This window comes from Crocodylus porosus, unplaced genomic scaffold (assembly GCF_001723895.1).
Source record: "Crocodylus porosus isolate Cpor-Errol unplaced genomic scaffold, CroPor_comp1, whole genome shotgun sequence".
NCBI classification, from domain to species: Eukaryota; Metazoa; Chordata; order Crocodylia; family Crocodylidae; genus Crocodylus; species Crocodylus porosus.
Genome location: NW_017728899.1, coordinates 956586 through 982047, shown reverse-complemented (window position 1 = coordinate 982047; position 25462 = coordinate 956586). Strand labels below are relative to the sequence as shown.

Below are 25462 nucleotides of genomic sequence, written 5' to 3'. Positions count from 1 at the left end.
ACCATGGAGCCAGTGTTAAGCCATAAGTAGGTAGACATTTACAATCCGGGGCTCACTCATTCAAGAAATGATTGAGTTCTGTCACTGTAGAAACACAAACATGTTAAAAACCTGTTTGTTAGCCAAGAGAAAAAAACCCCAAGCATATGGTTTTATTTGTGTTAATGTAGTGTCAGACTCATTGGCAAATTGATTTCCATATGCAATGTAGCTATTCAGGGTAGGGGCACAGTGGTGGGCCTCCGCTGAATATCTGGATTTTACACTGATCATTAGGGCTAGTACTTCAGTGGATGAATGGTGGCAGTCCCCTTCCCAGCTGTTTCAGCTGATGTACAGCTGTCTCAGGAAACAGCTGCACTTCCGTCCTCTCGTGTTTCAAATCAGCTTGATCTTTGTAAGCAGATGAGCTTTATTTTACAGCATTTGAACTTGATGTAAAAGCCAGGTAGATAGCTTAACAGAAATAATTGTCCTCCAAAGATGGACCTTTATACTGATGAATTCAAGAAATACTGAAATAATGACAGTTGTGTTTGGAGCGAATGAAATGGCTATTTTATGAATTCTGGACCAACTGCTTTGGGACTGAGGAAAGCAGCTTGTATTAATCATGAACTAATGGTCCATCCAAATGAACACTGTTCTCACAGTCAGCTAATCTCTCTTATAACTTTCCCTGCATTTCCCAACTTCTCTTTTTTTCCTCCTGTCCCACCTTACAACAGAAAACTCCTTTCCTTAACACAACTCAGATAGTAACTTCTGTACCCTGACAGTTGTTCTTTGATGAGTAATAATGCTTTAAAAAAAGCAATCTTGGGGCCACCTAACTTGTGCTGTCAGACACTACTATTTTGTCACTCTTTAAATTGGAGAGAGATTTTCTCAAATGAACCCACTGTGTGGCATTAAGTGTAACTGCAGCATAAATCATATTCCAAAGTGGTGATATCACTTGGCCTATGTGCTTTGGTGAAGGCCAGGAAACCAACTTACTGGCACTCTTAATTCCCCAGAATGGCAGTAAAGAGAAGTTATTTTTATCAGATATCAGGATGCTGGAACATGCAGTGAGAGCGCCCCTTCCATGTGCTTCTGAAAGTTTTGTGAATCTTAAATGCAAGAGCTGAAATAGAAACAGTGCTTCCTCAGCACCTCTCACTTCTCATTGGAACGGAGCTGGAAAGCCAGGTTGCTACATAGCAGGTTTAAAGCTGAACTTAAACCTACCAGACACCACAGGCATTTATGCATATACATTTTTGTGCTGGGACGTGCCGGAGTTCTGGTACGTTGGAGCAGACTTGATTAATCGAATCTGTCCCATACACGAGCTGATGTGCGCTGCGCTGCATCGCTTGCCGTTGTATAAGAAGCTGAATGCGCATCAGCCTGGAGAAAATGGCGGTGGTGCACTTCTGAACTAAAACGCTGCCGTTTTCTGCGCACTGACGCACGTTTCCCTGCTTATACAACTGTAAGCAATGCAGCTCCAGGTGCTTTTCAAAGCACCCAGCGCTGGGGCACTTGTATATGTAAAAATGCCCTACGTGTTTTAAAGTAATATGCTTTTTTTCAGTATTGATTGTCTTGTACAACGGAAATAATCAAATAACCCCACTTAATATGCATTGACTATGACTTGCGTATTTTGTAAAGTTTTTTTTCCCCACTCACTTTTTAAAGAGGCAGTCAATGTAGAGGCCAAGAACAGTGGAAAACTGCATATTTCTTCCTTTTCAGCAACAGCTGAAATGATCTGAACACACTCAGGTACCTTGGAAATTACTAAATAGGAACTGCCTGGCTTCTGGGTAGCCAGACTCTCGTCAACATTAAGTGCAGTAAGGAAGCAAGGCAGCTTGCATTTGGCATTGAGAAACTTTGACTCGTTATTATCTCCACAGTTAAATAAAAGCTGTTTGTAGTTCCAAGAAGGAGTTCAGACGTGCCAAAGGTTTGGCGTGCAATTGAAGCCATTTTATGAAAAGAAGTACTTTGTGAACCAAATTCACAATTTCTCAGTTTTGTTTTGTTTTTTAAGACAAAAAATTTCACCTTTGTTCCAATGTGCAGTAAAATTCACACAATGGGAAGAGTTCCAACTGCTGGGGAGAGCTAGCAAAGACAGAGCTTTAATAGGCCTTCATCATTTGTTCCACAAAGATGAACTGTGCAGAACAACCCATACAACACGCCCAGAAAAAGCATTTGAAAGGAATATTGAAAACTTTGCTCAAGTAGAACCTGTGAGTTTGAGATGTTTACCAGACTCAGTGGAATAATTACAGGCTAATTTAAGGGCTGGTCTGAAGACTGAGCAACAAGACACCATGCTGGGGGAAAAAATGGTACATTTCTTAATGTTCGGTAAATAGGCAGAAAAATCTGCTTTTACTGTCTGATGTTACACGGAGGAGGCAGTCAAAATCGCCTCCGTTAGAACATGGTTTAAACAGCCTAACTTTCATCTCAAATGGGAATATGACATGATTAAGCTTTCCAAGTTATTGCATTTCTGCATGTTTTTTCACCTTCTGTCCTTTCTATTTCTGACTTTTCTCATTGTCTTTCTCTTACCTTCTCACTTCTCTGTAGGCACTGATGTTCTTTACATCGGCCCTGTGAAAGGTGAGCGCCATCTCTTTAGGACTTTTGTGCCCTGTCTTCTGTGATTTTCTTGGTGTCTCCTTACCTGGTTTTCCTGTTCTTCTGAACTTGGACTTTTAGAGTTCTGAAGCATCAGATTAGTTCTTACAGTGTTGTCTCCAGTAGAAAGCAAGTGTCCAACCTGAAGAAACACAGGAAGGTATATTCCACACCCAAAAGCATGGGTGTTTGAAGACTTTCGCATGGCTTAATCTTCCATGAATTTTCCATTTGTCTTGTTTTTCAAGGATAGATAAGTCAAATCAGCTTTTCACAGAAAAATAAGCATTACAATGTCCTATTTAGAAAAAAAATCGCATGACTGTCTTTTTTTAATTCTACTTACTATATTGGCTTTCTTTTAAGCATGCAGAATTAGGGTGTAAACTAACTTCACTTCTTCATTCCTCTTACTGCTAGGAAACATATATTCAAGCCCTGGACTTTATAGTAAAACTATGACGCCAACGTATGATTCTCACGATGGAAGTCCTCTGTCTCCAACTTCAGCTTGGTTTGGAGATAGTGCTTTATCAGAAGGAAATCCTGGCATACTTGCTGTTAGCCAGCCAATCACTTCCCCAGAAATCTTAGCAAAAATGTACAAGCCACAAGCGCTTCTTGATAAAGCTAAGATCAACCAAGGGTGAGTTCAAGTCGTATAATAAACGCTTAAATGGCATTTTTAATCCCATTACAAAGATTCAGCCAGAACCTATATGTTTTCATTGATGACTTCCAGGTGGCTGGACTCATCAAGATCTCTCATGGAGCAAGAAGTGAAAGAAAACGAGGCTTTACTGCTTCGGTTCAAATATTACAGCTTTTTTGACTTGAATCCAAAGGTACAGAGGTATTTTTAACATGCACATAAGGCCAAACTTTAAAAACGAGTGCCTGCATTTGTAGAGAGAAATACTCAAGTATCCAGGCTTTGAAGAAGTAATGCTGTACATGTCAAATGAATAGTATAGTGCAGGGGTCAGCAACCCCCAGCATGCGTGCCAAGCATGGCACACGAGGCCATTTTGTTCGGCATGCCACAGCCAGCCCCGGCTATAGATAGTTGCTGCCAGCGACAGAGCCTGGGTTGCTCCCAACAGCGCTTGCAGCATCCCAGCTGCCTGCTGGCAGCAGCCCGGGCTCCCAGCTGGCAGCAGCTACCCAGAGCCATGGCCGGCTGCAGCTGGGAGGCTGCAAACAGCTGCGCCGAGCTCCACAGCTCCAGCATCAGCTCTACGGTCACCGTGCACACACCTTGGGGTGGGCTGCGCTGCCCTACTGTCTGCCCTGAGGTGCACACGCAGTGTCTGCCAGCATGGAGCTGATGCCAGAGCTGTGGAGCCCGGCACATCTGTTTGCAGCCTGCCAGCTGCAGGCCCGTGCTGGGTCCAAACAGCTGTGCAAGGCTCCAGAGCCCAGTCACCAGCTCTGTGCCAGGAGCTGGGGAGAGACCGGGGTTGCACTTCCTCAGGCCTCTCCCCCACTGCCCACTCTGAGGTGCGCACACGTGTGCCGGTACAGAGCTGATGCTGGGGCTCTGGAGCCTGGCAGAGCTGTTTGGAGCCTCCCAGCTGCAGCTGGCCCTGGCCCTGGCTCTGGCTCTGGGGAGCTGCTGCCAGCAAGGACCCCGGGCTGCTGCCAGCAGTTAGCTGGGACACTGCAGGCCCTGCTGGGAGCAGCCTGGGCTCCAGCAGCTACCCAGAGCTGGGGTAGCTGCTGACAGCCACAGAGCCTGGGCTCGGGGGAGGGGCTTTGGGTGGGGCACAAAGGGCACAAGCAGGGCATCCTGCTATGTGCCCCCTGTCCTCATTTTGTCTTTTTTGGCATGCCGGCACTCTGGCACCTTCCAAGGTCGGCATTGTGTGGTTTTTTAGCACTCCAGCCAAAAAACATTGTCTACCCCGATATAGTGCATCCCTTTACATATGAGCCTTCTGTTAAACAAGCAGACTATAATTGTTGCCAGAGCTGCTGTAAAGAAATCCTGGTCATTTCAGTGACAAAGCCTTTTAAATTTGTGGTTGTAAAATATGAGTAATTTCTCATTTATGCTCTTTTGAAATTATGTGTACTTGATGTATACAGGGCCATGGGCCTTGCCTTTGAAGGGGGTTTTATAAATGTGTTGTGTTTATTTGTATTATATTGTAGTATGATGCAATCAGAATCAACCAGCTTTATGAGCAATCTAAATGGGCTATTCTTTTAGAAGAAATCGAATGTACGGAAGAAGAAATGATGATGTTCGCAGCCTTGCAGGTAAGAGAGAGACTGCAAGCTGACTTCAATTGAATGAAATCCATTGCTTTTTCTAGAAAGATAGAAATTAAATGGACTGTAACTAGTGTCCTCTCTGCTGGGGAGCTAGAACGATTTGTTCTAGTATAACTTGGCTTGTTTCCTATTCTCTAGTGTTTACTTAAACTTTTAGGTAATTTAAATATTTGCTGCTTATTTCTTCTCATGAAAAGGAATTTGGATTGTTTTCTCTGAAGACATTTATATCTATCTTGACTTTTATTTTTTCCTTTAAATAATACAAATAAGTACATTAGGTTACTGAACTGCATGTTTCTGGCACTTTGCCCCTGGACAGCTGGTGGCAAACTATGGTCTTTCCAGAAGTATTTCTTTATCTGTGTGCAATATGATGTGTATATTCTGCATTCAAAATACACCTGAAAATGCTTCTGCTATTGACTTTAAGATGGATCGCATACCATTTCTAAGTGTGGTCTCAAGTTTGTCTGGCAGTCCTCCCGCTGCTGCTAGGAGGCTGCAGAAGTATCTCCTGCCAAACCAGCACTGTATAGACTCCAGCTAGAGCTGGTCATTTTCCTAGGAAGGATAAAGAAAGTAAGACTGCCAAGGTTCCATCTAGACTATTTTTCCTTAAAAAGTAACCCAAGGTGGACTGTGTGTGACTTCCACTCTAAAATTAATTGCATCAAATGGATAGAATGCTTCTCAAATAAAGAAATAAAAATGATGTCTGCTGTGTTGATGCTAACGCTTAATCAAAAGTTTTCTGGTTTCAAGTGTACCTTATGACTATCAGCAGTTCTCCATTACAAGGTTCATAATTATGGTAGGGTTTTATATTGGTGGTGTGGGGTTGACAGTAGCAAGATTACTAGTGGACTTACTGGAATCTCTGGCTCTTTTTCTTTCTCAGGTGATAGGCTCGGTGCAAGTAGAAATAGAGGTTGTAAAATGAAGCGTGTCAGCTGTGCTGTGCTGGATGTGTCTCAGCACAGCTGATCTGCTTCACTGGGGAAACACACATCACCTCTTGTACCTCCTGGGGATGCTGCAGAGCAGCAGGCAACATGTTCTGCCCAGGCTTGACCAGCCTGGTCCTGCACACCTTGGGAATGCCCACACAGGACCAGGCCCCTCAAGCCCAAGGTTTCCCTGCTTATCAAGAGTATCTCCAGGGTCTCTGGGTTGTGCTTTGGTAAGTGGGAAAACTCCACTGAGATGCAGCCCAGAAATGTGGGGGGTGCATCTGGTAGGCGGGAAAGCTAGGCAGGTGTTCCTTGGGCTTGAGGGACCCAATCTTGCCCAGGAATTCCTGGGGTGTGGAGGATCAGTCTCCCCATGCTCTCCCACCATAAAGTAAGCAGGTGTCTGCCGCTAAGTAGTGGCACGAATTCATACCACTGTCATTGCAGGGCCTGTTTGTGGTGCAACAATGGGCATGTTTATGGCGGCACAAAGGAAATGAAAGTTGAAATTTGTTTCCAGCAAGTTTTTGTTTGTTTGTTTGTTTGTTTTCAGTTCAGCAAAAGAGAGAGTAGTTGATGCTAGAAATGCCATTCAGGCTATGGTAGAAAAGCTTCAGTAGACAGGGTTTGTAGTTTTTTGTTAAGGCGGTCAGATTGTGGGCTCATCTGTTCTCCTTCAGAAGTATGTGCCATAGCAGATCTCAGGTCAGAAAGCTCTGTCCCCTGTTCTTCTGCACGTTGTCCTGTGATCTGGGTTAGCCCAGAGGAGCACAGCCATGCTGGTTCATAGGTGGAAACGGGGCCTGTAGTGTAGGTGGGACTTGATTCATCAGCTGCTTTGTAGGCTTGTTTTTGGTGATCTAGATTGTTGCAGAATCTGCACACTTTCCATGGTTTCATCTTTAGGGAACATGGATACTCTTCTAAACATACACAACACTACTTTTATTGTTAGCAATACAAGGAGGAAAGGCTGGATAACAGCAATTGCAAATAACTATTTTGAAATGGCAAGACCAGCTATTCCTGTTTTGAACCCTGTATAATCTTCTGTTGCATTTTTCTGGCATGTATTAAACAGTGCGGCTAGAACAACATTTCTCTCTCAAATATGTGATTTAAGTTAATAGTTTGGGGTATTCTGTTATGTCTCCTTCCTGCAAAACCCAATGATATTGAGAGTTTACAGGAGCTGAGATGTGCTGAGGGTTAGTTAGTTAGCCTTGTTAGTCTCAAATCAGGTGGAAGGCAGGTTAGATTTGTACCTTAGACCAGTGGGGTAGCCTGTTTGGCACAAGTGCCATAAGTTAAGCCCCACGCCCTCCCCAAGAGCCGCTCAGATCCCCTTCTGCTGCCTGGTCTTCCACTTTGCTTTCTGCTTCCTGCCTGATTTGCTGCTTGGTTTTCTGCTTTGCCACTGTGTTGCATGCCCCCTCCCCAATCTGTCATATCATGGACACAGAGATGCCACTTGTGGCATGTTGGCCACCTGTGTTATAGGCTAATTCAGAGAGGCAGCCAGGTCATCCATCCCTATTACAGAGTGTATCCTACAGTGTCTCTGGGGAAGACCTCCCAGAAATCATAAGACAAAGCGGCACGAGCAACTCTGAAAGAAGTGGTTTCTGAGATGTTTGGTCACATGCTGAGCTGGAAGGGATAAGAATCAGCTGAATTGGTTTCACCAACACTGTTGAAGGGTTCCTTCCTTATAGGAAGATAAGTTTTATATGGTCACATAAAGACAGTTTCACGCTATCTTATGCCCCTAACAAGCATGAGGTCCTCAGCAGTTCTTTGTTCACCGAACATTGTAAAGCTAAGTATGTCATTAATTTGGTAGGCTAAAAACAGACATTGCATTTCTCAGTGGACAAAGCCTTCTATTCTGGGAACCTACAGAACCACAAGCCCATTGTCCTGCTTCAAGTGTCTGTGAAGTACCAAAAACACCCTCTCCAGGACAATGGGGAGAAATGGGGTAATTTGAGTTAATTGCCATTCAAACTGTGTGTGTAAATAGCTGTCCTGCACTTGTTTTAATGCAAGTCAGAGTCTGGGACAATCGGACCCAATATAAATCCTGCATCTGTTATAAACTCAGTAGGAAAGGATGGGTTTATGACTAAGGCACTGGAATAGGACTCAAATCTGGTTTCTATTCTGGCTTCAGTCACATTATATAGTCACTGTGTGTGTCTTCTTGGACAAGAAACTTGGGGTGTGTCTGCCCTGTCCAGTGCAATGCTGTGAAGAGATGAGCTACTTCACTAGAAGCAGCATAGTCATATTTGTGCAGCAGTCCACTGGGCTAATTTACACTGATAAGAAGCAGAGCTAATTAGCCCCAGAGAAGCACTGTGCTGGCATGGGTAAATTGTTTCTGGTGCTCATCTGGCTTGGGTGTCTCTACATGGTGCAGCATTGTGTAACCTTACATTGGGGTGTTCAGAAGTGCTCAGCTTCGAGCTTATTCTGTTGCCTTTGAAGTTGACGATCAAACCCCCAATTGACTTCCATTACCTTAGCTAGGCTCATGGTAAATAATTCTGAAATCCCCTCTTGTATCACTATGCTTGAGATCTCCACACGTAAAATTTACTGTACAGCTGGAGATGGAAGTTGTTACTGGTATCAGTTGAAGCGGAGGACTGTTCAGTACAGCTGCTAGACCTTTATGTGATCAGTCAGGGTACAGGGCACTAACACACGTTATCTTGTGGTCACTAACATTTGGAATGGCACAACACCCAAGTGAATGGATCACCAGGCGTTTCTCTGACTGCTGTTGCTGTGGTCATTCACAAGTATGATTTTCCCATACATGCTATAATACCATGGGTTTTGTTTGCTTTGAGCATAAAAGTGTTTAAGTGCAATGACTGTGAATATGCAATTCCTGTTGGGTCATAGAAGTGGCGTTCTTTTCTATTGTTTTTAAATTCTGTATTTTTAAAGGCAATTCAAGCTTTGTAACTTCTCTTTCAGTATCACATCAACAAGCTGTCAATCATGTCTTCAGAAAATCACTTGAACAACAGTGACAAAGAAGTGGATGAAGTAGACGCTGCCCTTTCTGACTTGGAAATTACTTTGGAAGGTGGTAAAACATCCACTATTCTGGTAAGTGTTGATGGCTGCTTAAAGCTGGCTAAATGCTAACGATAATGGGCAAGCTGGTGTGTCCAGCTACTCTAGGTTTGCTGGTGAAGCAACATCTCTCCTGTGGTCCTAACTTATGCTTCTCCTCTCTCTGTTAAAAAAGCCTAATTTTTTCATTTCCCTTGTGTCAAAGTCTTTCCATGTATCTAAGAATGTTTGTTGCCTTTTTTTTTCTGAATCCTTTCTATTCATGTTATTTGCTTTTTGAGGGAGGGGATGAACTAGAACTGAACATAATATTGCACAGTAACATGAGAAATGTTAGCAGTTTATAAAGTGGTATTTGGCATTATGTCCTAACCCTTAGATAATGCAACATAACACTCGTTGATCAACCCAGCAAGTTGAATAAGTAGGACTTTGTTGATCTGCTCACAGTTAAACTCTTTCTTTCCTGACTCTTTACTCCTCTGCAGAAATAACAATAAATTATTACCGTAATTTATTTTAGATGTAGCAACAAACTCTGAGCCTTGTATATTATTGGACACTAATCCATTAAGAACTGCAGTCTGTCTGTGTGGCTTCAAGGAAGTGACACTGTCCTCTTTAAGCCTTAGTTAACCCAAGTTGAAAATTGGATGAAAACAGATCTCAGTAGAAGGCCTCCTGTATCAACTGAGCCATGTTACTGGCAAAATATATTTCTTAAAATACCTACAGAGTCCAGGAAAACTCCAGTTAACTTAAATTATCTTTCGTCTACTTGCTGTTAAAATACTCAGTTCTTCATATTTAGCTTTTCTTTCATGATTCCTTCTTTTATGGACAAAGGTTTAGATTGATATTCACAACTCATTCTCAAAAGTAACTTCTTAACAGATAATTGTGACAGTATAATTGGCATTATATCGCATCTTGTCCTTAACCTGAAATGCATTTAACCATTTTTTTTTCCTACATACGTATCATGTGCTTTAAAAACACCTGCAGGTTTCATACGTTAAAGCTTCCAAAGCCCAGAAGCATTGAAGTGCTTGTGTCTCTTCTATAGAGTAAAACAGTGAAAGAAGTGCCGGATTCAGACCCGGTTATATCCATCTTCGTTCAGAAGAGCAACTTGGGTTAGGCAAATTTCATATGCGTATACTAGCTCTGAAACGAGCTGTCTATATTCTAAGCATAAAATACCCTAAAACCTTTCTGTGTTAAGTTTTATTAAATATGCTTTTAAATTGGTAACAGTGAATTTTGAGATCAGCATACCTCTTTAACTAGGGTATTGTTATTAATATGAATTTTAGAAGTAGGAAAAATATTTTCTAAGTGTTACATAAATAGTAGCTTTCTGTATATGAATATATATGTGTGTGTGTGTAATATGTATATGTAGATATATAAAAAAGGGGGGCAGGGTAGGGACTGCTTTGGATTTGTCTGAAACATTGGTGCCAGGTTAGAAATTACAAAATGGTTGCATTGAATCAGGTTGCCCATTTCAGTAACTGTCTCAATACAATCCATATCTTAGTAAATGAATGTGCATACTGGGCAGTTATAAAATAGTTTGTCCATAATAAACAGCAAAGGCCACCACAGTACTGTTTCACCTGTGCATCTCAAGAAATCCAGAAAGTCTGTACAGAAATGACTCTTAACATTTAGTATATTTAATAGTCAGGATCCTGCTGTTTATAGTGGATATATATTTTTTTGAACTCCTTCTCTGAAATAAACTGTATTCTAAGAAAATACAGGCTGCAATCAGTGAGCCCTGGGCATTTGACAGTGCAGTTTTGTCAAGCATTTTTTTCCTTCATAACCAAAGAAATTGCTTTTCAGTAATTGTAAGGCATTGTCCAGTAAACGGAATCAGTGCTTCTAAAGTCTTCTCCTTGTGGACCCACCTATCTTAGAACTGAGTTTTAAATCTGGCAGATGAATTAAATGAATGATCTTTTATTTTCAGGGTGACATCACTTCAATTCCTGAGCTTGCCGACTACATTAAAGTATTCAAGTAAGTCCTGATGGGAAAGAAACACTGGTGAAAGTGATAATAATATCAATGAATAATTAATTATAATACTGCATAATATTCTTTTTTTACTGTCTTGAGATTTTACTGCACACTACTACTACTTTGGTTTGCTTGCAATGTCATCTAGCACTTTGACGGTATATTGTTGTAGCTAAAAATACCATGGTGCTCATGATATTACAACTTTGTTTATGTTCGATTTGCTTAGCACCTGCCAGGGCTCTCTGCTCCTAACCTAATTGAAATCACTCTACTACAACTTTATTTAATATTGTAAGACGTTAATTCAGTTCTTCAGATGAAAACTTGTATTTTGTAACGTTTTGCCCTCAAATGCATGTATATACCCTCACTTCAGAGTTGGTGAAAGAGAACTTCCTGCCTATTCTTAGCTAGTGACTAGTGCTTAAATGTTTGTGTAATGAAGTTAATGCCAGTACATTTAATCAGGCTCTCCTAAATTTAGCTATGTGACTCTATCACCTAGCTAGAAACTTCACTCAAATGCTTTTCTTGGTTTGAGAGAGGCTAGGTGACTAGCAGACAAGTGGGATTCTGCCTGCTTGTTCTCTTGTAACTGCTAACAGGAATAGATTTAAGTTAACTGCATTTCATTGCTCTTCCATTTCACTGAAGAGTGGATTTTTTTCTGACTTGGATCATGATGCATGGAAACTGGGAACAGTCATGTCTGGACCTGAGTAATATTTTGGCAGTCACAGCTCTCTCTTGCAATTGAATGCACGCTGCATTTAGAATATGATGAAAGTTCTGGAAACTGGGAATAGACGTAGATCCAGCTTTCATGGGTTCGGTGCCACACCAAAAGTAAAAGCATTTGCAAAAAGTAGCATTGTGAAGAACCTTTCTTCTATATACTGGCTTGATTCTGGAGCTAGAGCACATCCCATGAAATCTCTTTCTCATCTTACAATACATATTTATCAAGTTTCATAGTTTCTAGGGTCGGAAGGGACCTGAGCAGATCATCTAGTCCGACCCCCTGCCATGGCAGGAAAGAGTACTGGGGTCAAATGACCCCAGCAAGGTGTTCATCTAACCTCCTCTTAAAAACCCCCAGGGTAGGAGCCTGCACCACTTCTCTTGGAAGTTGGTTCCAGACCCTAGCCGCCCTGACCGTGAAGTAGCGCCTCCTGATGTCTAGCCTAAACCTGCCCTCTGCCAGCTTGTGACCGTTATTCCTGGTCACTCCTGGCGGTGCTCGGGGGAACAGGGACTCCCCCAATGCCTGCTGGTCCCCCCTGACTAGTTTTACAGAATATAAGACATAGGAGATAAGTATTCCATTCTACTTTTGGCTGGTGAGGCCTCACATAGAGTGCTCTTAAAGGCATTGCACAGATGTATATAGACAGGCCTAGGTCTCTCTAGTCTCTGTTTGATTCCTGTACTGTGGTTTCAGGGCTGGAATCTCTGTTCACATAGGTTAGGGGTCAGCAACCCCCAGCACACGTGCCAAGCATGGCACACAAGGCCATTTTGCTCAGCACACTACCCCCAGCCCAGGCTCTAAGCAGCTGCTGCCAGCCATGGAGCCCAGGCTGCTCCCAGCAGCTGGCTGTGGGGTTGCAAGCAGGCTGGGGCTGCAAACAACTGCTCCGGGCTCTGGCATGTTGTCACTCCAGCACCTTCCAAGGTAGACATTGTGGTTTTTCCGGCACTCCAGCCAGAAATGTTGCCTATCCCTGATGCAGGTGAATGTTTTCTCCTTTTTAAAAGAGTCTTAATTGTTACTAGTGTGTAGTATACTTTTGTTAACTGGCTTCTTCAATTGTGTCAATTTTATTAACTGCTAATTGGAGTTCTAATCAGAAGCAATCATGGTGTATTGTTTGGAAGTAGTTTCATGAGACTCCCTCAGATCCGTGTGATGGAGGAAAGGAGAGGTGAATATTTTGAAGCTTTCTGAATACTCCTACCATATATACTTGAATCTGAGATGAGGATTTTCCCCCAATCAGCATAGAGGGAAGAGCCCCTTGGCTTAGATTCATGCACAAAGTGGAGCTAGGGCAGGAGGCTGCTGTGGATCTGGCTCAGCCCTGAGCCCCAGTACCCCACTTCTTTTCCCCCTCACTGTTAGCCAAACCTTGGCTCTGGCTGGGTTCTTTCCTGGGCACGGAGCAATGGGAAGTCCTTCCTCTGCCTGGGCACTCAGCAGTACCAACACTGCAGCATGGCCCAGCAAGGGCTGAGCTTCCACATGGTGGGCTCCAGAAGGGAAGGGAGGCCTAGCAGCATCTGACAGTAAGGGTGGGGAAGGTGATGGGGAAGAAGCAGAGACTGGGGAGAGTGGGGCAGAGGTGCTAGGGGTGGGTGGATGCAGGTGCCAGGGGCGGGAGGCAGGAAGGCTGCAGGGGGAAATAATGAGGGGGGAGGCAGAGGATAAGGGGTGCACCTGACACCCCCCCACCCCCTGCTACTGCTTTTCCTGCTGTAGCAGTTGGGGAAGAGGGTGCAGATTCAAGACAACCCTCCAATACTTAAGTTCTGTGCCTGGAATATCATAACAAATTTATAAATTTGCCATGTATAAAATCTAATGATTGTGGGGGGGTTGTCGTAAATTAGGGGTCATAGATTCATAGATGTTAGGGTCGGAAGGGACCTCAATAGATCATTGAGTCCGACCCCCTGCATAGGCAGGAAAGAGCGCTGGGTTCAGATAACCCCAGCCAGATGCCTATCCAACCTCCTCTTGAAAGTTTTATTTCCTGCCATGGCGGGGGGTCAGACCTAGATGATCTACTCAAGTCCCTTCCGACCCTAGAAACTATGAAACTCCCGGGGTAGGGGAGAGCACCACCTCCCTTGGGAGCCCATTCCAGACCTTGGCTACTCTAACTGTGAAGAAGTTCTTCCTAATGTCCAGTCTAAATCTGCTCTCTGTTAGTTTATGGCCATTATTTCTTGTGACCCCCAGGGGCGCCTTGGTGAGCAGAGCCTCACCAGTTCCCTTCTGCGCCCCCATGATGAATTTATCAGCAGCCACAAGGTCGCCTCTCAACCTTCGCTTGCAGAGGCTGAAGAGGTCCAGGTGCCCTCGTCTCTCCACGTCGCGCTTGGCCTGCAAGCCCTTAGCCATACGAGTGGCCCTTCTCTGGACCTTCTCCAGGTTATCCACATCCCTCTTGAAGTATAGCACCCAAAACTGGACGCAGTACTCCAGCTGCAGTCTGACCAGCACCCAGTAGAGGGGAAGTATCACCTCCTTGGTTCTGTTTGCCATGCATCTGCTGATGCATGATAAAGTGCAATTAGCTTTTCTGATGACTTCCGTCACACTGGCTACTCATGTTCATCCTGGAGTCCACTAGGACTCCAAGATCCCTTTCTGCTTCCGTGCTGCCAAGCAGGTCATTTCCTAGGCAGTAGGTGTGCTGGACATTTCTCCTCCCTAGGTGCAGCACTTTGCATTTCTCCTTGTTAAATCGCATCCTATTGTTTTCTGCCCGTTTGTCCAACCTGTCCAGGTCTGCCTGTAGTTGTTCCCTGCCCCCTGGTATGTCCACTTCTCCCCACAGTTTTGTATCATCCGCAGACTTGGACAGAGTACACTTCACTCCCTCGTTCAGGTCACTGATGAAGACATTGAAGAGTATCGGTCAAAGGACAGAGCCCTGCGGGACCCCACTGCCCACATCCTTCCAGGTCGATACCAACCTGTCCACCACCACTCTCTGGGTACGACCCTCTAACCAATTTGCCACCCACCGGACTGTGTAATCATCCAAGTCACAGCCTCTTAATTTGTTCGCCAGTATGGGGTGAGATACCGTATCGAAGGCCTTCCTGAAGTCTAAGTAAACACTATCTACCCCTACTCCTGCGTCCAGGTGTTCTGTAACCTGGTCATAAAAAGAAACTAAATTAGTCAGGCATGATCTACCTGCTGCGGACCTGTGCTGGTTTCCCCTCAGCGTAATTTTTCCTGCTGGGCTCTCGCATATATGAGCCTTAATGATCTTTTCAAAGACTTTGCCAAGGATGGAGGTGAGACTGACTAGCCTATAGTTGCCTGGATCCTCCTTCCTCCCCTTCTTGAAAATAGGGACCACACTGGCTCTTTTCCAGTCCTCTGGGACCTGGCCTGTGCACCACGAGTGCTCAAATATTCTTGCCAGTGGCTGTGCAATGACATCAGCCAATGCCTTCAGCACCCTCGGATGGAGCTCATCCGGGCCTGCCGACTTAAATGCATCCACGCCTTCCAAGTGACTCTGCACCGTCTCAGGGTCAATGCTTGGTAGTCTGGCACCCAGCTGTTGCCTGTCTACGAACCCATTGTGAGACTTGTCTTGCCCCTCGTTTAGGAAGACTGAGGCAAAGACCTCATTGAGGAGTTCAGCCTTGTCCCCCTGTCTGTCACCAATTGCTTTTGCCCATTCAGTAGTGGTCCTATACCGCCCTGGGCCTTCCTTTTACTCCCTATATATCTGAAAAACAATTTTTTGTTATCCTTAACTTGGGATGCCAACCTGAGCTCCATGGTAGCTTTGACCGTTCTAACTGCCCCCCTACAACTTCAAGCTAAGGAGGCATACTCCTCTTCAGTGATCTTTCCCTGTTTCCACTGCTTATATGCCCCCCTTTTTGCCCTTAGGCTAAGGATCATAGATTTGAGTAAATACAGTATTTCAGTTTTAAACAAACCCACAGAGGTAACTCCTGGATCCCCATCTTTCTAGTTCTGGCTCTAATTAGCATCTTCTCATCTTGAAACTGCCACGTCTGCTTCATTTTAAGTGGCCGCATTTCGATCAAATATGTTGCTACAGCTTGAGACAATGGGGCTAAATTGTGTTTCTTTAGCCCTCAAACTAAACAGAAAGCCAAGTTTCTCTAAGTTTTTGGCAATGGTCTCAGCAAAAACTGCTGCAACTTCAAAGGCAGCAGATGTAGATTGAAACCAGAGTGTATTCTTTTTGTCATCTGGCATTCTACATAGAATATCTTAAATGCAAAGAGGTCTCTTCACCTCATAAAAAGGCAAGAGTATATATTAAGACTTGTTTTTGAACCGGGGGGGAGGGGGGGCAAACAGTATTTTATGACAAGAAACACATTTTAACATCTCGGTCTTGGATGGAACATGACTCTTACATTCTTCTGACCCATTTTGCTGTGCGAAAGTCAAAAAAAAATCATAAAAGAGCCATTGGCATCACCGGGGCTCAAGACATTTACCTTGAACCTCCCAGCAAGATGACTAAGCTTAGTAGCCAAACGGTTCTGCCCTGCCCTGCCCCCAGCACTTTAAAGGAATGTAACAGGGGTCACAAAGGGAAATGTGGATCCAGGCATGTCGACAGATTATGGAAAAATACTCTTGCACTTCTCCCCTGGCTGAAGACTGGGTATTTTTTGAAACTGGAGACTTTTTTCTTTATTGTAGAAAACAACATTTTTCCATGATTCATGGAGGTGTATTTATTAGTATGTCTCTTGAGAGCCTGGAAATATTAATGGGGCCTATCTGGATACTTGTGCCCATGAAAGCACTCGAATTAGAGATCCTAAGTTCATGATTTCTTCAGGTTTAGTTTAGTTTAACAAGTCTCACCATAGTGGGATAAAGAAAATATAAAATGTTGAAATAACATTCAGTTCTTTGTTACTGACCTAGTGTTCCTGCATCGTAAAGGGGTTTTTAAACCTTGCTGCGGCAACACTTGCATGGGGAGATGAGCAGGGGGAGAGTCCTGGTTTCCTGAATCAGGTTTGTCCATATGGAATATGTTCAAAGAACAGAAGGTCCATTTAAGAACCTGAGTTACCGAGCATCTCTTGTTTTCTAAACCTATTACTCAAATGAGCTATAGATCTAATGCAGTATATCCATCAACCTGTCTGGCAGGCCTAAGAAGCTGACGCTAAAAGGTTATAAACCATATTGGTGCACCTTCAAAGATACCTCTATTTCCTGCTATAAAAGCAAAGAAGAATCCAATGGGACTCCAGCTCACCAAATGAACTTAAGAGGTAAGGAAACCTCTTTTGATAACTTTATCCAAAACAGGTCTGCTACTGTTGGTTTTTATTCTTTAGAAATCAATAGTGTTGAATTTTATAAAAGAAAAACATGGGGCACACGGAGAGAGAGAGAGAGAGAAATCATGCTGAAGAAGTGTACTGTGTGGATCGGATGCACATTGGAAAACTAAGCCTAGTTTTCTACCATGAAACTATTCAAAGGTCATTATTAATGTCTGTAATTATCTGAACCATAGGTCTGACTTTACTGTAAAGCAAAAATAGGTTAAGAAGTATATGGTATATACACTTTGTAATTTTACCTTTTGTTATGAAAGCGATTTAAAAAATGAAGTATATAGTCAGCCTTTAAAAACAAGTTAGGACCAGCAAATAGGGTTTGTGTATCAGTGCCTTCTCTAAATGCAGCCTATTATTCTCTCTGTGGGCTTCCAAATTTTAATCAGATGCAGTCTCCAAAGCTTTCATGTTACATTAAAAAATCCTAATGCTACTGTCCCTTATATCCAGAAGTAACGTATTCCTACGTGGAAAGTTACGAGGCAGCAGAAAGTGCGGACATACTTCATTTTTTACCATGGAGACAATAGCCGACAGGCTGCCAAATGATCTCACACTACAGTTACAGAGATGTGCAGCCTGGAATAGCCTAGAATACCTTTTTGGGAGCTTTTGACATAGCTGCTTCTGACTGCATTTTAAAAGAATTCTGGAGACTGAGTTGAAGCCATGCCCACGTGGTCTTGGATGGTTCAAGAAATTGGAGTCCTCATAACTCTTAACGCTGACTATAAAAAAAATTAATTGTTAAAAGAGACTGGAATTTGGGAAAGTAGCACCTTATCCCTAAAGACAGAAGTACCATGCCCCGTCAAAATAATATCATAGGATGACTGGTTTAGATTACTGACACTCAACCCAACACCCAAGGTAGTTTTTTCTTCCTCTTTTTCCTTCCGTTGGTTTGGAAATGATTCACTGCTGGACCTAACATGTTAGAGCCTAGGGTCTAATTCAGACAGTTGACAAAGTCCAACAATGTAGTCTCACATTATTTTCTATTGCATCACACCCATTTCAAGCTGGCAAATAACTCTGCCTTTCAGCCAAAGCCATCAATCTGTCCTCCATAGTGTGTTTTGTGGTCATTGTCTAATATTCTGCCTTGGCTTTGGAAACAAAATGTAGCATATATTTTACTTCTGTGGTGTCTTAAAACCATCATATAATTGAGATATCGTTCAGTACCCTTAGATTAGAAATCTATTTTTTTTTAAGCCTGTGTGTATTTGTGCACTTTAATCTCTGGTTTTGTATTACAGGCTGTGAGGTTACCCCTGATGTAAACATCTCTGGTCAGAAGTTTAATATCAAACTTCTGATTCCAGTTGCGGAGGGTATGAATGAAATCTGGCTTCGCTGCGATAACGTAAGCGTTTTGCTTGGACTGTCCATGTATCTTGCCTTCTGCTTGCTTCCACTCATCCTCTACACTTACTGTTTTCCTTTTATTAAAAAAAGCAAACCAAAGATACAAAACGTACAAATGGAAATGCTCGGTAGCAGTCCTTGAAATGATTCGTGGGATTGGCCCTTCCTCCTTTTTCCTTACATTCCCTTGTCCTAAGCAATATACACGTTTTTGTATTCTGCCTGTTCTGATTCTTTCACCGAAAAATGCAATGAGCCTCTGTCCACGTGGGCAAGACGATGCTGATGACACGGACCTTCCCTTGAATTCCAGGAAAAGCAGTATGCACACTGGATGGCAGCCTGCAGGCTAGCGTCCAAGGGCAAGACCATGGCGGACAGCTCCTATAACCTAGAAGTTCAGAATATCCTGTCATTTTTGAAGATGCAGCATTTGAACCCAGACCCACAGCTAATGCCAGAGCAGATCACAACGGACATTAATCCCGAATGCCTGGTGTCACCTCGCTACCTTAAAAAGTACAAGAACAAACAGGTACTTGATTTTAATTGTTTTGCAGAAATCTTGCTTTTGACCATCCCAGCCCTGGGTCCCTTAAAAAAAATAATTAGTGACATGGCAAAATTCTCAGGGACATCTACATGGCTGGTAATTCACCCGAACTGGAGCAGATGGCAATGCATTTTAACAACAGTTACCCACCGTGTTTCTAAAAATCCTGTGTTCAAAATCTAATTTGTGGTTGTGATTGAAATTAAGAGACAGAAGCTTATCACATCAGTAATCTTAACTGTTCAGGCCACATTATCTAAGAAAAGGTACTGAGTTTTTTCTGTGAGTTGATGAGCAGTAGCAATCTACCAAGAGTTTGATCAGTGGGGGTTGGTGGTTTAAACACATTTTTTAACACGTTTTCACTAAATCATGGTGTAAAATGACAATACCTGCACGGTGCCAGTAATTAAAAAAGGAAGAAATATGTACCTCTGAATACAATCATTCATTTTAAAAAATGGGGATTTTTACTTTTTGAATGCTTGTAGCTATTCACTGCATGGCAGAGTCGGACTGTTTATGATGGAAATAAACAAATACTGTATTTTCTTGTATACAGCATGCCCCAGAATAAAATCCGCACCTTGTTTTTGAGAATAGAGCGGGGGGAAAAGATTTGTTTTCCAGAATTATGGCTTTATAGAGCAATGACACAGCTAAAAGTTCTGCGAGAATGTGAGAGACCAAGGAGGAGAAGAGGCAGACTAGGAGTAGCTAGCAGGAAGCAAGATTGCCTGAAGAAAGGTTAGCTTGATTAGTGGAACACCAGGATGTTTAAAAAAGAGAGACTATTGTTAACTAACACCTGTGGACTAAAGAACAACGAACCATTAAATCAGCTGACTCCCTGCACTGCCTGCCAAGATGCCACCACTGCTGCTGGGCAGTTGGTTTTGAAGCAGGAATCAAAATTGGGTGCGTCTGTTCTGGGCAGAAACGTACCGGTAATCTTCCCCACTTAAGACTTGCACCCCAAATTGGAGCGGCTGATTTTTGGGAAAAAGGGTGTGTACTATGTGAGAAAATGCAGTATGTGAGTTTTACAAGGAAATATGGTATTTTGGTACAAAAAAAGAAATAAAGATTGATTGCTGGCTTCTGAGTAAGTTTAACTGAAGTATGCTGCTCAGATAGTTAGTGCATCTGAATATGAACTCTGGAAGGAAGTTGCCATTCAGAAAAGTGGAGAACTGCAGCTTCTATTGGCACATAAGAGCTATGGAAAGGGAATCCTGCAATTCTCCTGGCTATGCCTTTATATAGCCACACAGATGGGGGAAGATGGCACATACAATGAGTTCTGGTATATAAAGTGTTGTAGACATAAACATAGCAAAAAGAACATATCTGAAAAAATATTTTCTTGGCGTGCATATGCGTTGATTTAAGAACTAATAGGTGCACTGGAGATAAGTAGGGACATCTAAAAATTGTAAAAAAGTCACAATTAGCCCACAATTTATGGTGGATCCCCTTGAAAATTAGCTGTGGTGGAAAACAACCTGTTCACCAAGGTAGTAAGGATCCTCAGCAGTTTTTCTCCTTTTTGTTTTGTTTGGTTTCTTCCTCCTTGCTGGAGGTTATGTAAGATTGCACTGAGAGAGTTTATCCTGCACGATGATGGGATGTAGGAGACCGGCATGGAGGAAGTGCGGCCCTAAGGGAATCCTTGGAACCTAGACTGGCGAGAGAGGAGCCCCAGACTACTGGATTATATTGATGTGGTGTAATTGCCAGGGGAAAATTTCTTACGAAGTGCAAATTTATCTGGAATATAAATTTACAACATCATTAAAATGATATTTCAGGTTTTCACTAATGCCTTCAGCCTTGGTATTAGACCAATGATAGATAAGTCAATATGGACGTGCACATCCTGCAGACTGCCTTAATTATTGTATCAGTTCCATGGACGGAGGAGCGGTTGATACAAAAGTCCAGACATTTGATTTAAAAACCAACCTCCAGCCTGTTCATATCACTCTAACTTGACATTGCGTTAGGACAGGTTTAGGAAATGGGAAGTCAGTAAACAAAGCCAAAGTGCTCAGAGTCCTGGGGCCCAGAGCAATACATGAGTTGTTCTTGTGGCATCAGCTGCTTGGGGCAGAGTTTCTGCTGTTTTACTTCTAAGAGAAATTCAGTGTAGCTTAAACAGAAGATTTCAGTTACAGCTGCAGTCCCTAAAGCAGGGGTTTCTTCCAAGAACAGGTTGCATTAAAATTGCCATTTTCTTTATTTTTGCTTTGCTTGTTTGATGTTAGCATCATGGACGGCACTGCGTGCTTTTTATTACGTTCCAGGAGAAAAGGTAGCATGTGGATATGAGAAGAAAATACCTAAGTAACAGAAGCTGCTCTTGCTTTTTTTAACAGCAAAATGGCTTTGCACTCCTTATTAAACTGAGTACACTTGAGTTCTGCTCAAAGACTTAAAATGAATGGTGAAAATGGAAATTTTCACTCTGGCTCTCCGGTTTGGCCACCTTTGAAATTCTGAAACATTTGTAAAGACTAAATAAATGTCTGAGACCATCCTATTTTGATGGATCTAGAGCAAGGGGTTGCTCTGTGCTTCTTTGTTCCCTTTTTCATTCTTGCATTCACTTTTTGCTGCTTTTTTTCTTCCTCAGGAAATGTGCATGTTATTGCTTGAACTTTGGTTTGCAGATAATTTACACTTTTTCTTTGCTTTGTTGCCATATTTCTGATTGCTTTTTTTTTCTTTCTGCCTCCTTTTTCTTTTCTTCGCATTGTCATCTTCAGCCAGGCTATATAAGAGACTTGGTAAGTGACAGCAAACCTAAAATTAAGATGTTTGATTTAAATAAAAATAGTTTAAGACCTTACTGCCCTGTGAGTTCTACTAGAACAAAACACACTGAGGAACATAGAAAACCCTTAACTTTTTCATGCTGATCCCCAGCAAACTATGCTGCAGAAGGGTTAACTAGAATCTTTTTTATACTAAAAACTGGAATCTGTTCCCATCTTGCATGCTGATGTTGAATGTGTGTCCAAATAGTTGGACATGGCAGCTATGACTGGTATTTAAAAGGAAAAAGTCCAGAGGTACAAGGGTGAAATCAGCTTCATTTTATCCTTTATTGACCATGATAAAAATGGCAGCTGGTGTTTCTAATACTCCATTTGATGTCCAGTAATATAAAGGGTATGACTTGCAGTTCAGAAACAGTAGAACAGCTGTGTAACAGCATCAGTGACTTGTTAAACCTCCCGAAGACACTCTGAACCATCCCCTATTCATCCTGTTGCCAGTGGACCTAGTATCTTGATGCACACTTTTTTTTGCTTGTTTGCGATATCGCAAATGTAGCACCGTTGCGTAAAGGCAGTGTGTCTAATTGCATTCAGATCACAGCCAGGATTCTGGAGGCCCATCAGAACGTAGCTCAGATGAGTCTAATCGAAGCAAAGATGAGATTTATCCAAGCTTGGCAATCTCTACCAGAATTTGGCATCACACACTTTATTGCAAGGTCAGTGGTTCCTATATATGGTAAGATAAAGCGTCATGCATAAACAACTTGAGCTCTTTCCTGTATTTTTAGCTACCATGAGGCATTTGTAGTTGGGAATGATGTTGTTCTGTTGGACCGGTTTCTGTAAATGTTTGCGCATGCAAAACTCAGTCCACACCCTGAATGTTCACATGTAAAATCTGAAATTGCTAATGTCAGTGGAAGGATTTGAAGCTGTTCCTACATTAACTGAACTTGGCTGTAGCTTTTGAGCAGTCAGTCACATCAGTGCCGGAAAAAAAGTGAATGTTGCATTGATTCCAGCGTGTGTTTTAGCAGGCAGGTCAGCAAGTGACTTTAAAGCATTTTTGCATGTGTTTAAAAATTCTCTTTCTAAATCCACGCATGGTAGATTCCAAGGGGGCAAGAAAGAAGAGCTGATTGGGATTGCCTATAACAGACTGATAAGAATGGATGCGAGCACAGGAGATGCAATTAAAACATGGCGATTCAGCAACATGAAACAGTGGAACGTAAACTGGGAGATCAAAATGGTAAGAGGATGTTGTTCCCCACGCGTCCTTGGCCCACACACACCTTGCAAGGCTTGGCTTGAATTAGGACTGCTGTGTGTCACTTTAGGAGAGAGCTAACCTTTGGCTGGGCCCCCATCTTGTTTCATGGAAACGTGCTGCTTCATTTCTTAAGCTAAACAGTATAAGGACTCCATGTTGGGCTTTACTGTGGTCTCCTGCATCCCCGAGCTAGAGGGTTGTGTTGATGGTATCGTTTGGCTGGCTGTATCTCATGCTAATCAGTTCATGTTTTGCAGGGGAGGGGGAAGAGTCCCATAAATAGTTGTAGGAAGGGCCTTATTCAGCTCCACTGTAAAACGCCTGCTTCTGCATTAGGGTTATAGAAGCTGCTTCTGACTTCGACCAGAGTTGAACCCAACCCCGGGAGGAAGTCTTTCAGGCTATCACTCACCTCTTCTCACTACTTCCAATGGGAGACTTGGTTACAGAGCCAGCATACACTGGTTGGAAATAGTCGTAACTTGGCAGAAAAACCTGCCCTCCTCCCGATTTCTATCCAGTCAGTATCTCAGAAAATAATCTTTGCTGCAAAGGAGCCATATTCAATCCTGAGGAATGAAGGAGATTGAAAGTGTTTGGGCCTGGAAAAATCCAGCTCCAGACCTGGTTTTGTTCAGACAGTCCCGGAAGCATCTGCCCTAAAGGAGAAACAAACCAGTGTAGGGAGATCCCAGTTCTGAAGCCAGCACAATTTGTTCCAGACCAGCTCGTCTTCCCTAACCTGTATGCCTTGCACTTCAGGTCACGGTTGAGTTCGCAGATGATGTACGGGTGTCCTTCATTTGCACCGAGGTGGATTGCAAGGTGGTTCACGAGTTCATTGGTGGCTATATTTTCTTGTCAACGCGGGCAAAAGACCAGAACGAAAGTTTAGATGAAGAGATGTTCTACAAACTTACCAGCGGTTGGGTGTGAGTTTGATGTACTGTTTACAGAGAGAAACCCCCATGGCCATATTAAATATTTAACTTTAAAAGCTGTTGTTTGAAATATGCTGCTTAATAAAGTAAGCCTGAAATGTATCTTTTTTTATTTTTTTTAATCATGAAAATTTTTGCATTACCCAGAGCAGTTAATACGTGCACTAATGAGCACTTCTGTTAATCTGCTATAATGAGACAGTATGTGAGCTGTGTTGTGGCACGTTCTGCCTATAGCCGTTAGGCACAAGCCGTGATGAGCCAGTTGGGATCTGATTTAACTGATGCAAGCTAGCCAGATTCATAAGAGAACTCTAAGCCATCTACTAGAAAGCTGTCCAGGCCTTAAACGATATGAAGTCTATTTATCATGTTTAATGCATGTGGTTTTTACTTTTGTGCTTTTTCTGTAAATTAGACATGTTTTCGAAGTTGTTCTACCTTTGAGTAGAAATTTGATGTTTAATTTCACACTAAATGAACTGGCAGGTGCCTGATGCTATTTTGAAGATAATGTGTGTGGCCTTGAAGAATGTTCCTCTGTTAGTCTGTTGTAGCGTGATTTATTTGTTAACTTTCCTTTTGATAATCATTTATATTGTCTTTTTTTTATTTTCACACCGTATTGTATTACGACACTTTTAGTATTCACCAGCATAGTCACTGTCTGCCTATGATATGCAAACCTTTTCATTATGATATGAAGTAAAGGTCTATGAAGTATAGGTTTTGTGTAACTAATGTAAAAACACAAATTTTATAAAATTGTACAGTTTTTTTAACTAGCGTCACAAGCCAGCTAGAGTACTGCATAGACCTAGTGCATCAGCATTAATGCTATTAGGCTTATAAAAGATAAGGGTAGCAGTTTAGAAACAGATAATTGCAGTTCAGTACCTTTTTATCTAAGTTAAGTCTGACTTTTGTTAGAGCCAGGCCACAGTGTCTTTAATAGGCCTGCCCAGAGTCAGCAGGTCCCGCCTGTGCACCAGCACCAGTGCCGAGGCAGCCTGACCCACCTCATGCCAAGGAATTACCAGTCTTGTGTCCCGGTAGCCTGTGGTGGAAAGACTACGTATAAATGCATTGTATTTTAAATAAAAGGAAATCTTTTATTTAATATTCCATTTCTGGTTCCGGTTCTTGTGCTCTGCACAGTAAATGGGTTTACTGGCCCAGGCCCTGGGGTTACACACGTTGTTGCTGCCAGGGGGTGCAGGAGCTGCACCATCCTCTGGCACGACAGGAGATGCAGCTGGCAAGGGATATTTAAGGTGCCAAGGGGGTGAGGGGTCTACCAGTGTCCAACAAACTGGGGCTCCTGCTGACCAGAGAAGGTGAGCTCCCAGCTGAAGGTGCAGAGAAGACAGAGCTGCTCTTGCCTTCTTGGCTTCAGTCTTCTCAGACACCCTTCCCTCCCATCATCGCTTGAGGGCAGA

The 25462-nt window shown here is 42.8% G+C and overlaps 1 protein-coding gene and 1 long non-coding RNA gene across 5 annotated transcripts in view; one reads left to right on the top strand and one right to left on the bottom strand.

Annotated features, from left to right (window-relative positions):
* FERMT2 (fermitin family member 2) overlaps positions 1-25145 on the top strand; it is an 86856-nt gene extending 61711 nt beyond the window's left edge. Inside the window, exons 4-16 of one of the 4 annotated variants that reach the window (XM_019556618.1) lie at positions 2602-2634; positions 3073-3298; positions 3395-3497; positions 4807-4914; positions 8871-9005; positions 10954-11003; positions 16903-17027; positions 18362-18468; positions 18784-19005; positions 21792-21812; positions 22401-22525; positions 22920-23061; positions 23845-25145. In XM_019556618.1, the coding sequence (XP_019412163.1) occupies positions 2602-2634; positions 3073-3298; positions 3395-3497; positions 4807-4914; positions 8871-9005; positions 10954-11003; positions 16903-17027; positions 18362-18468; positions 18784-19005; positions 21792-21812; positions 22401-22525; positions 22920-23061; positions 23845-24018 (1571 nt within the window). In that variant the 3' untranslated portion in view covers positions 24019-25145. The remainder of the gene's footprint in view (positions 1-2601; positions 2635-3072; positions 3299-3394; positions 3498-4806; positions 4915-8870; positions 9006-10953; positions 11004-16902; positions 17028-18361; positions 18469-18783; positions 19006-21791; positions 21813-22400; positions 22526-22919; positions 23062-23844) is intronic. The other 3 variants (XM_019556620.1, XM_019556619.1, XM_019556621.1) reach the window with 3 other exon arrangements.
* Positions 6417-18355, bottom strand: LOC109324596. Its single transcript, XR_002104965.1, has 2 exons — positions 17698-18355; positions 6417-6805 (listed from the first exon to the last, which is right to left on the bottom strand). It is a non-coding gene; the product is annotated as an uncharacterized LOC109324596 (long non-coding RNA).
* Positions 25146-25462: the final 317 nt, after the last annotated feature.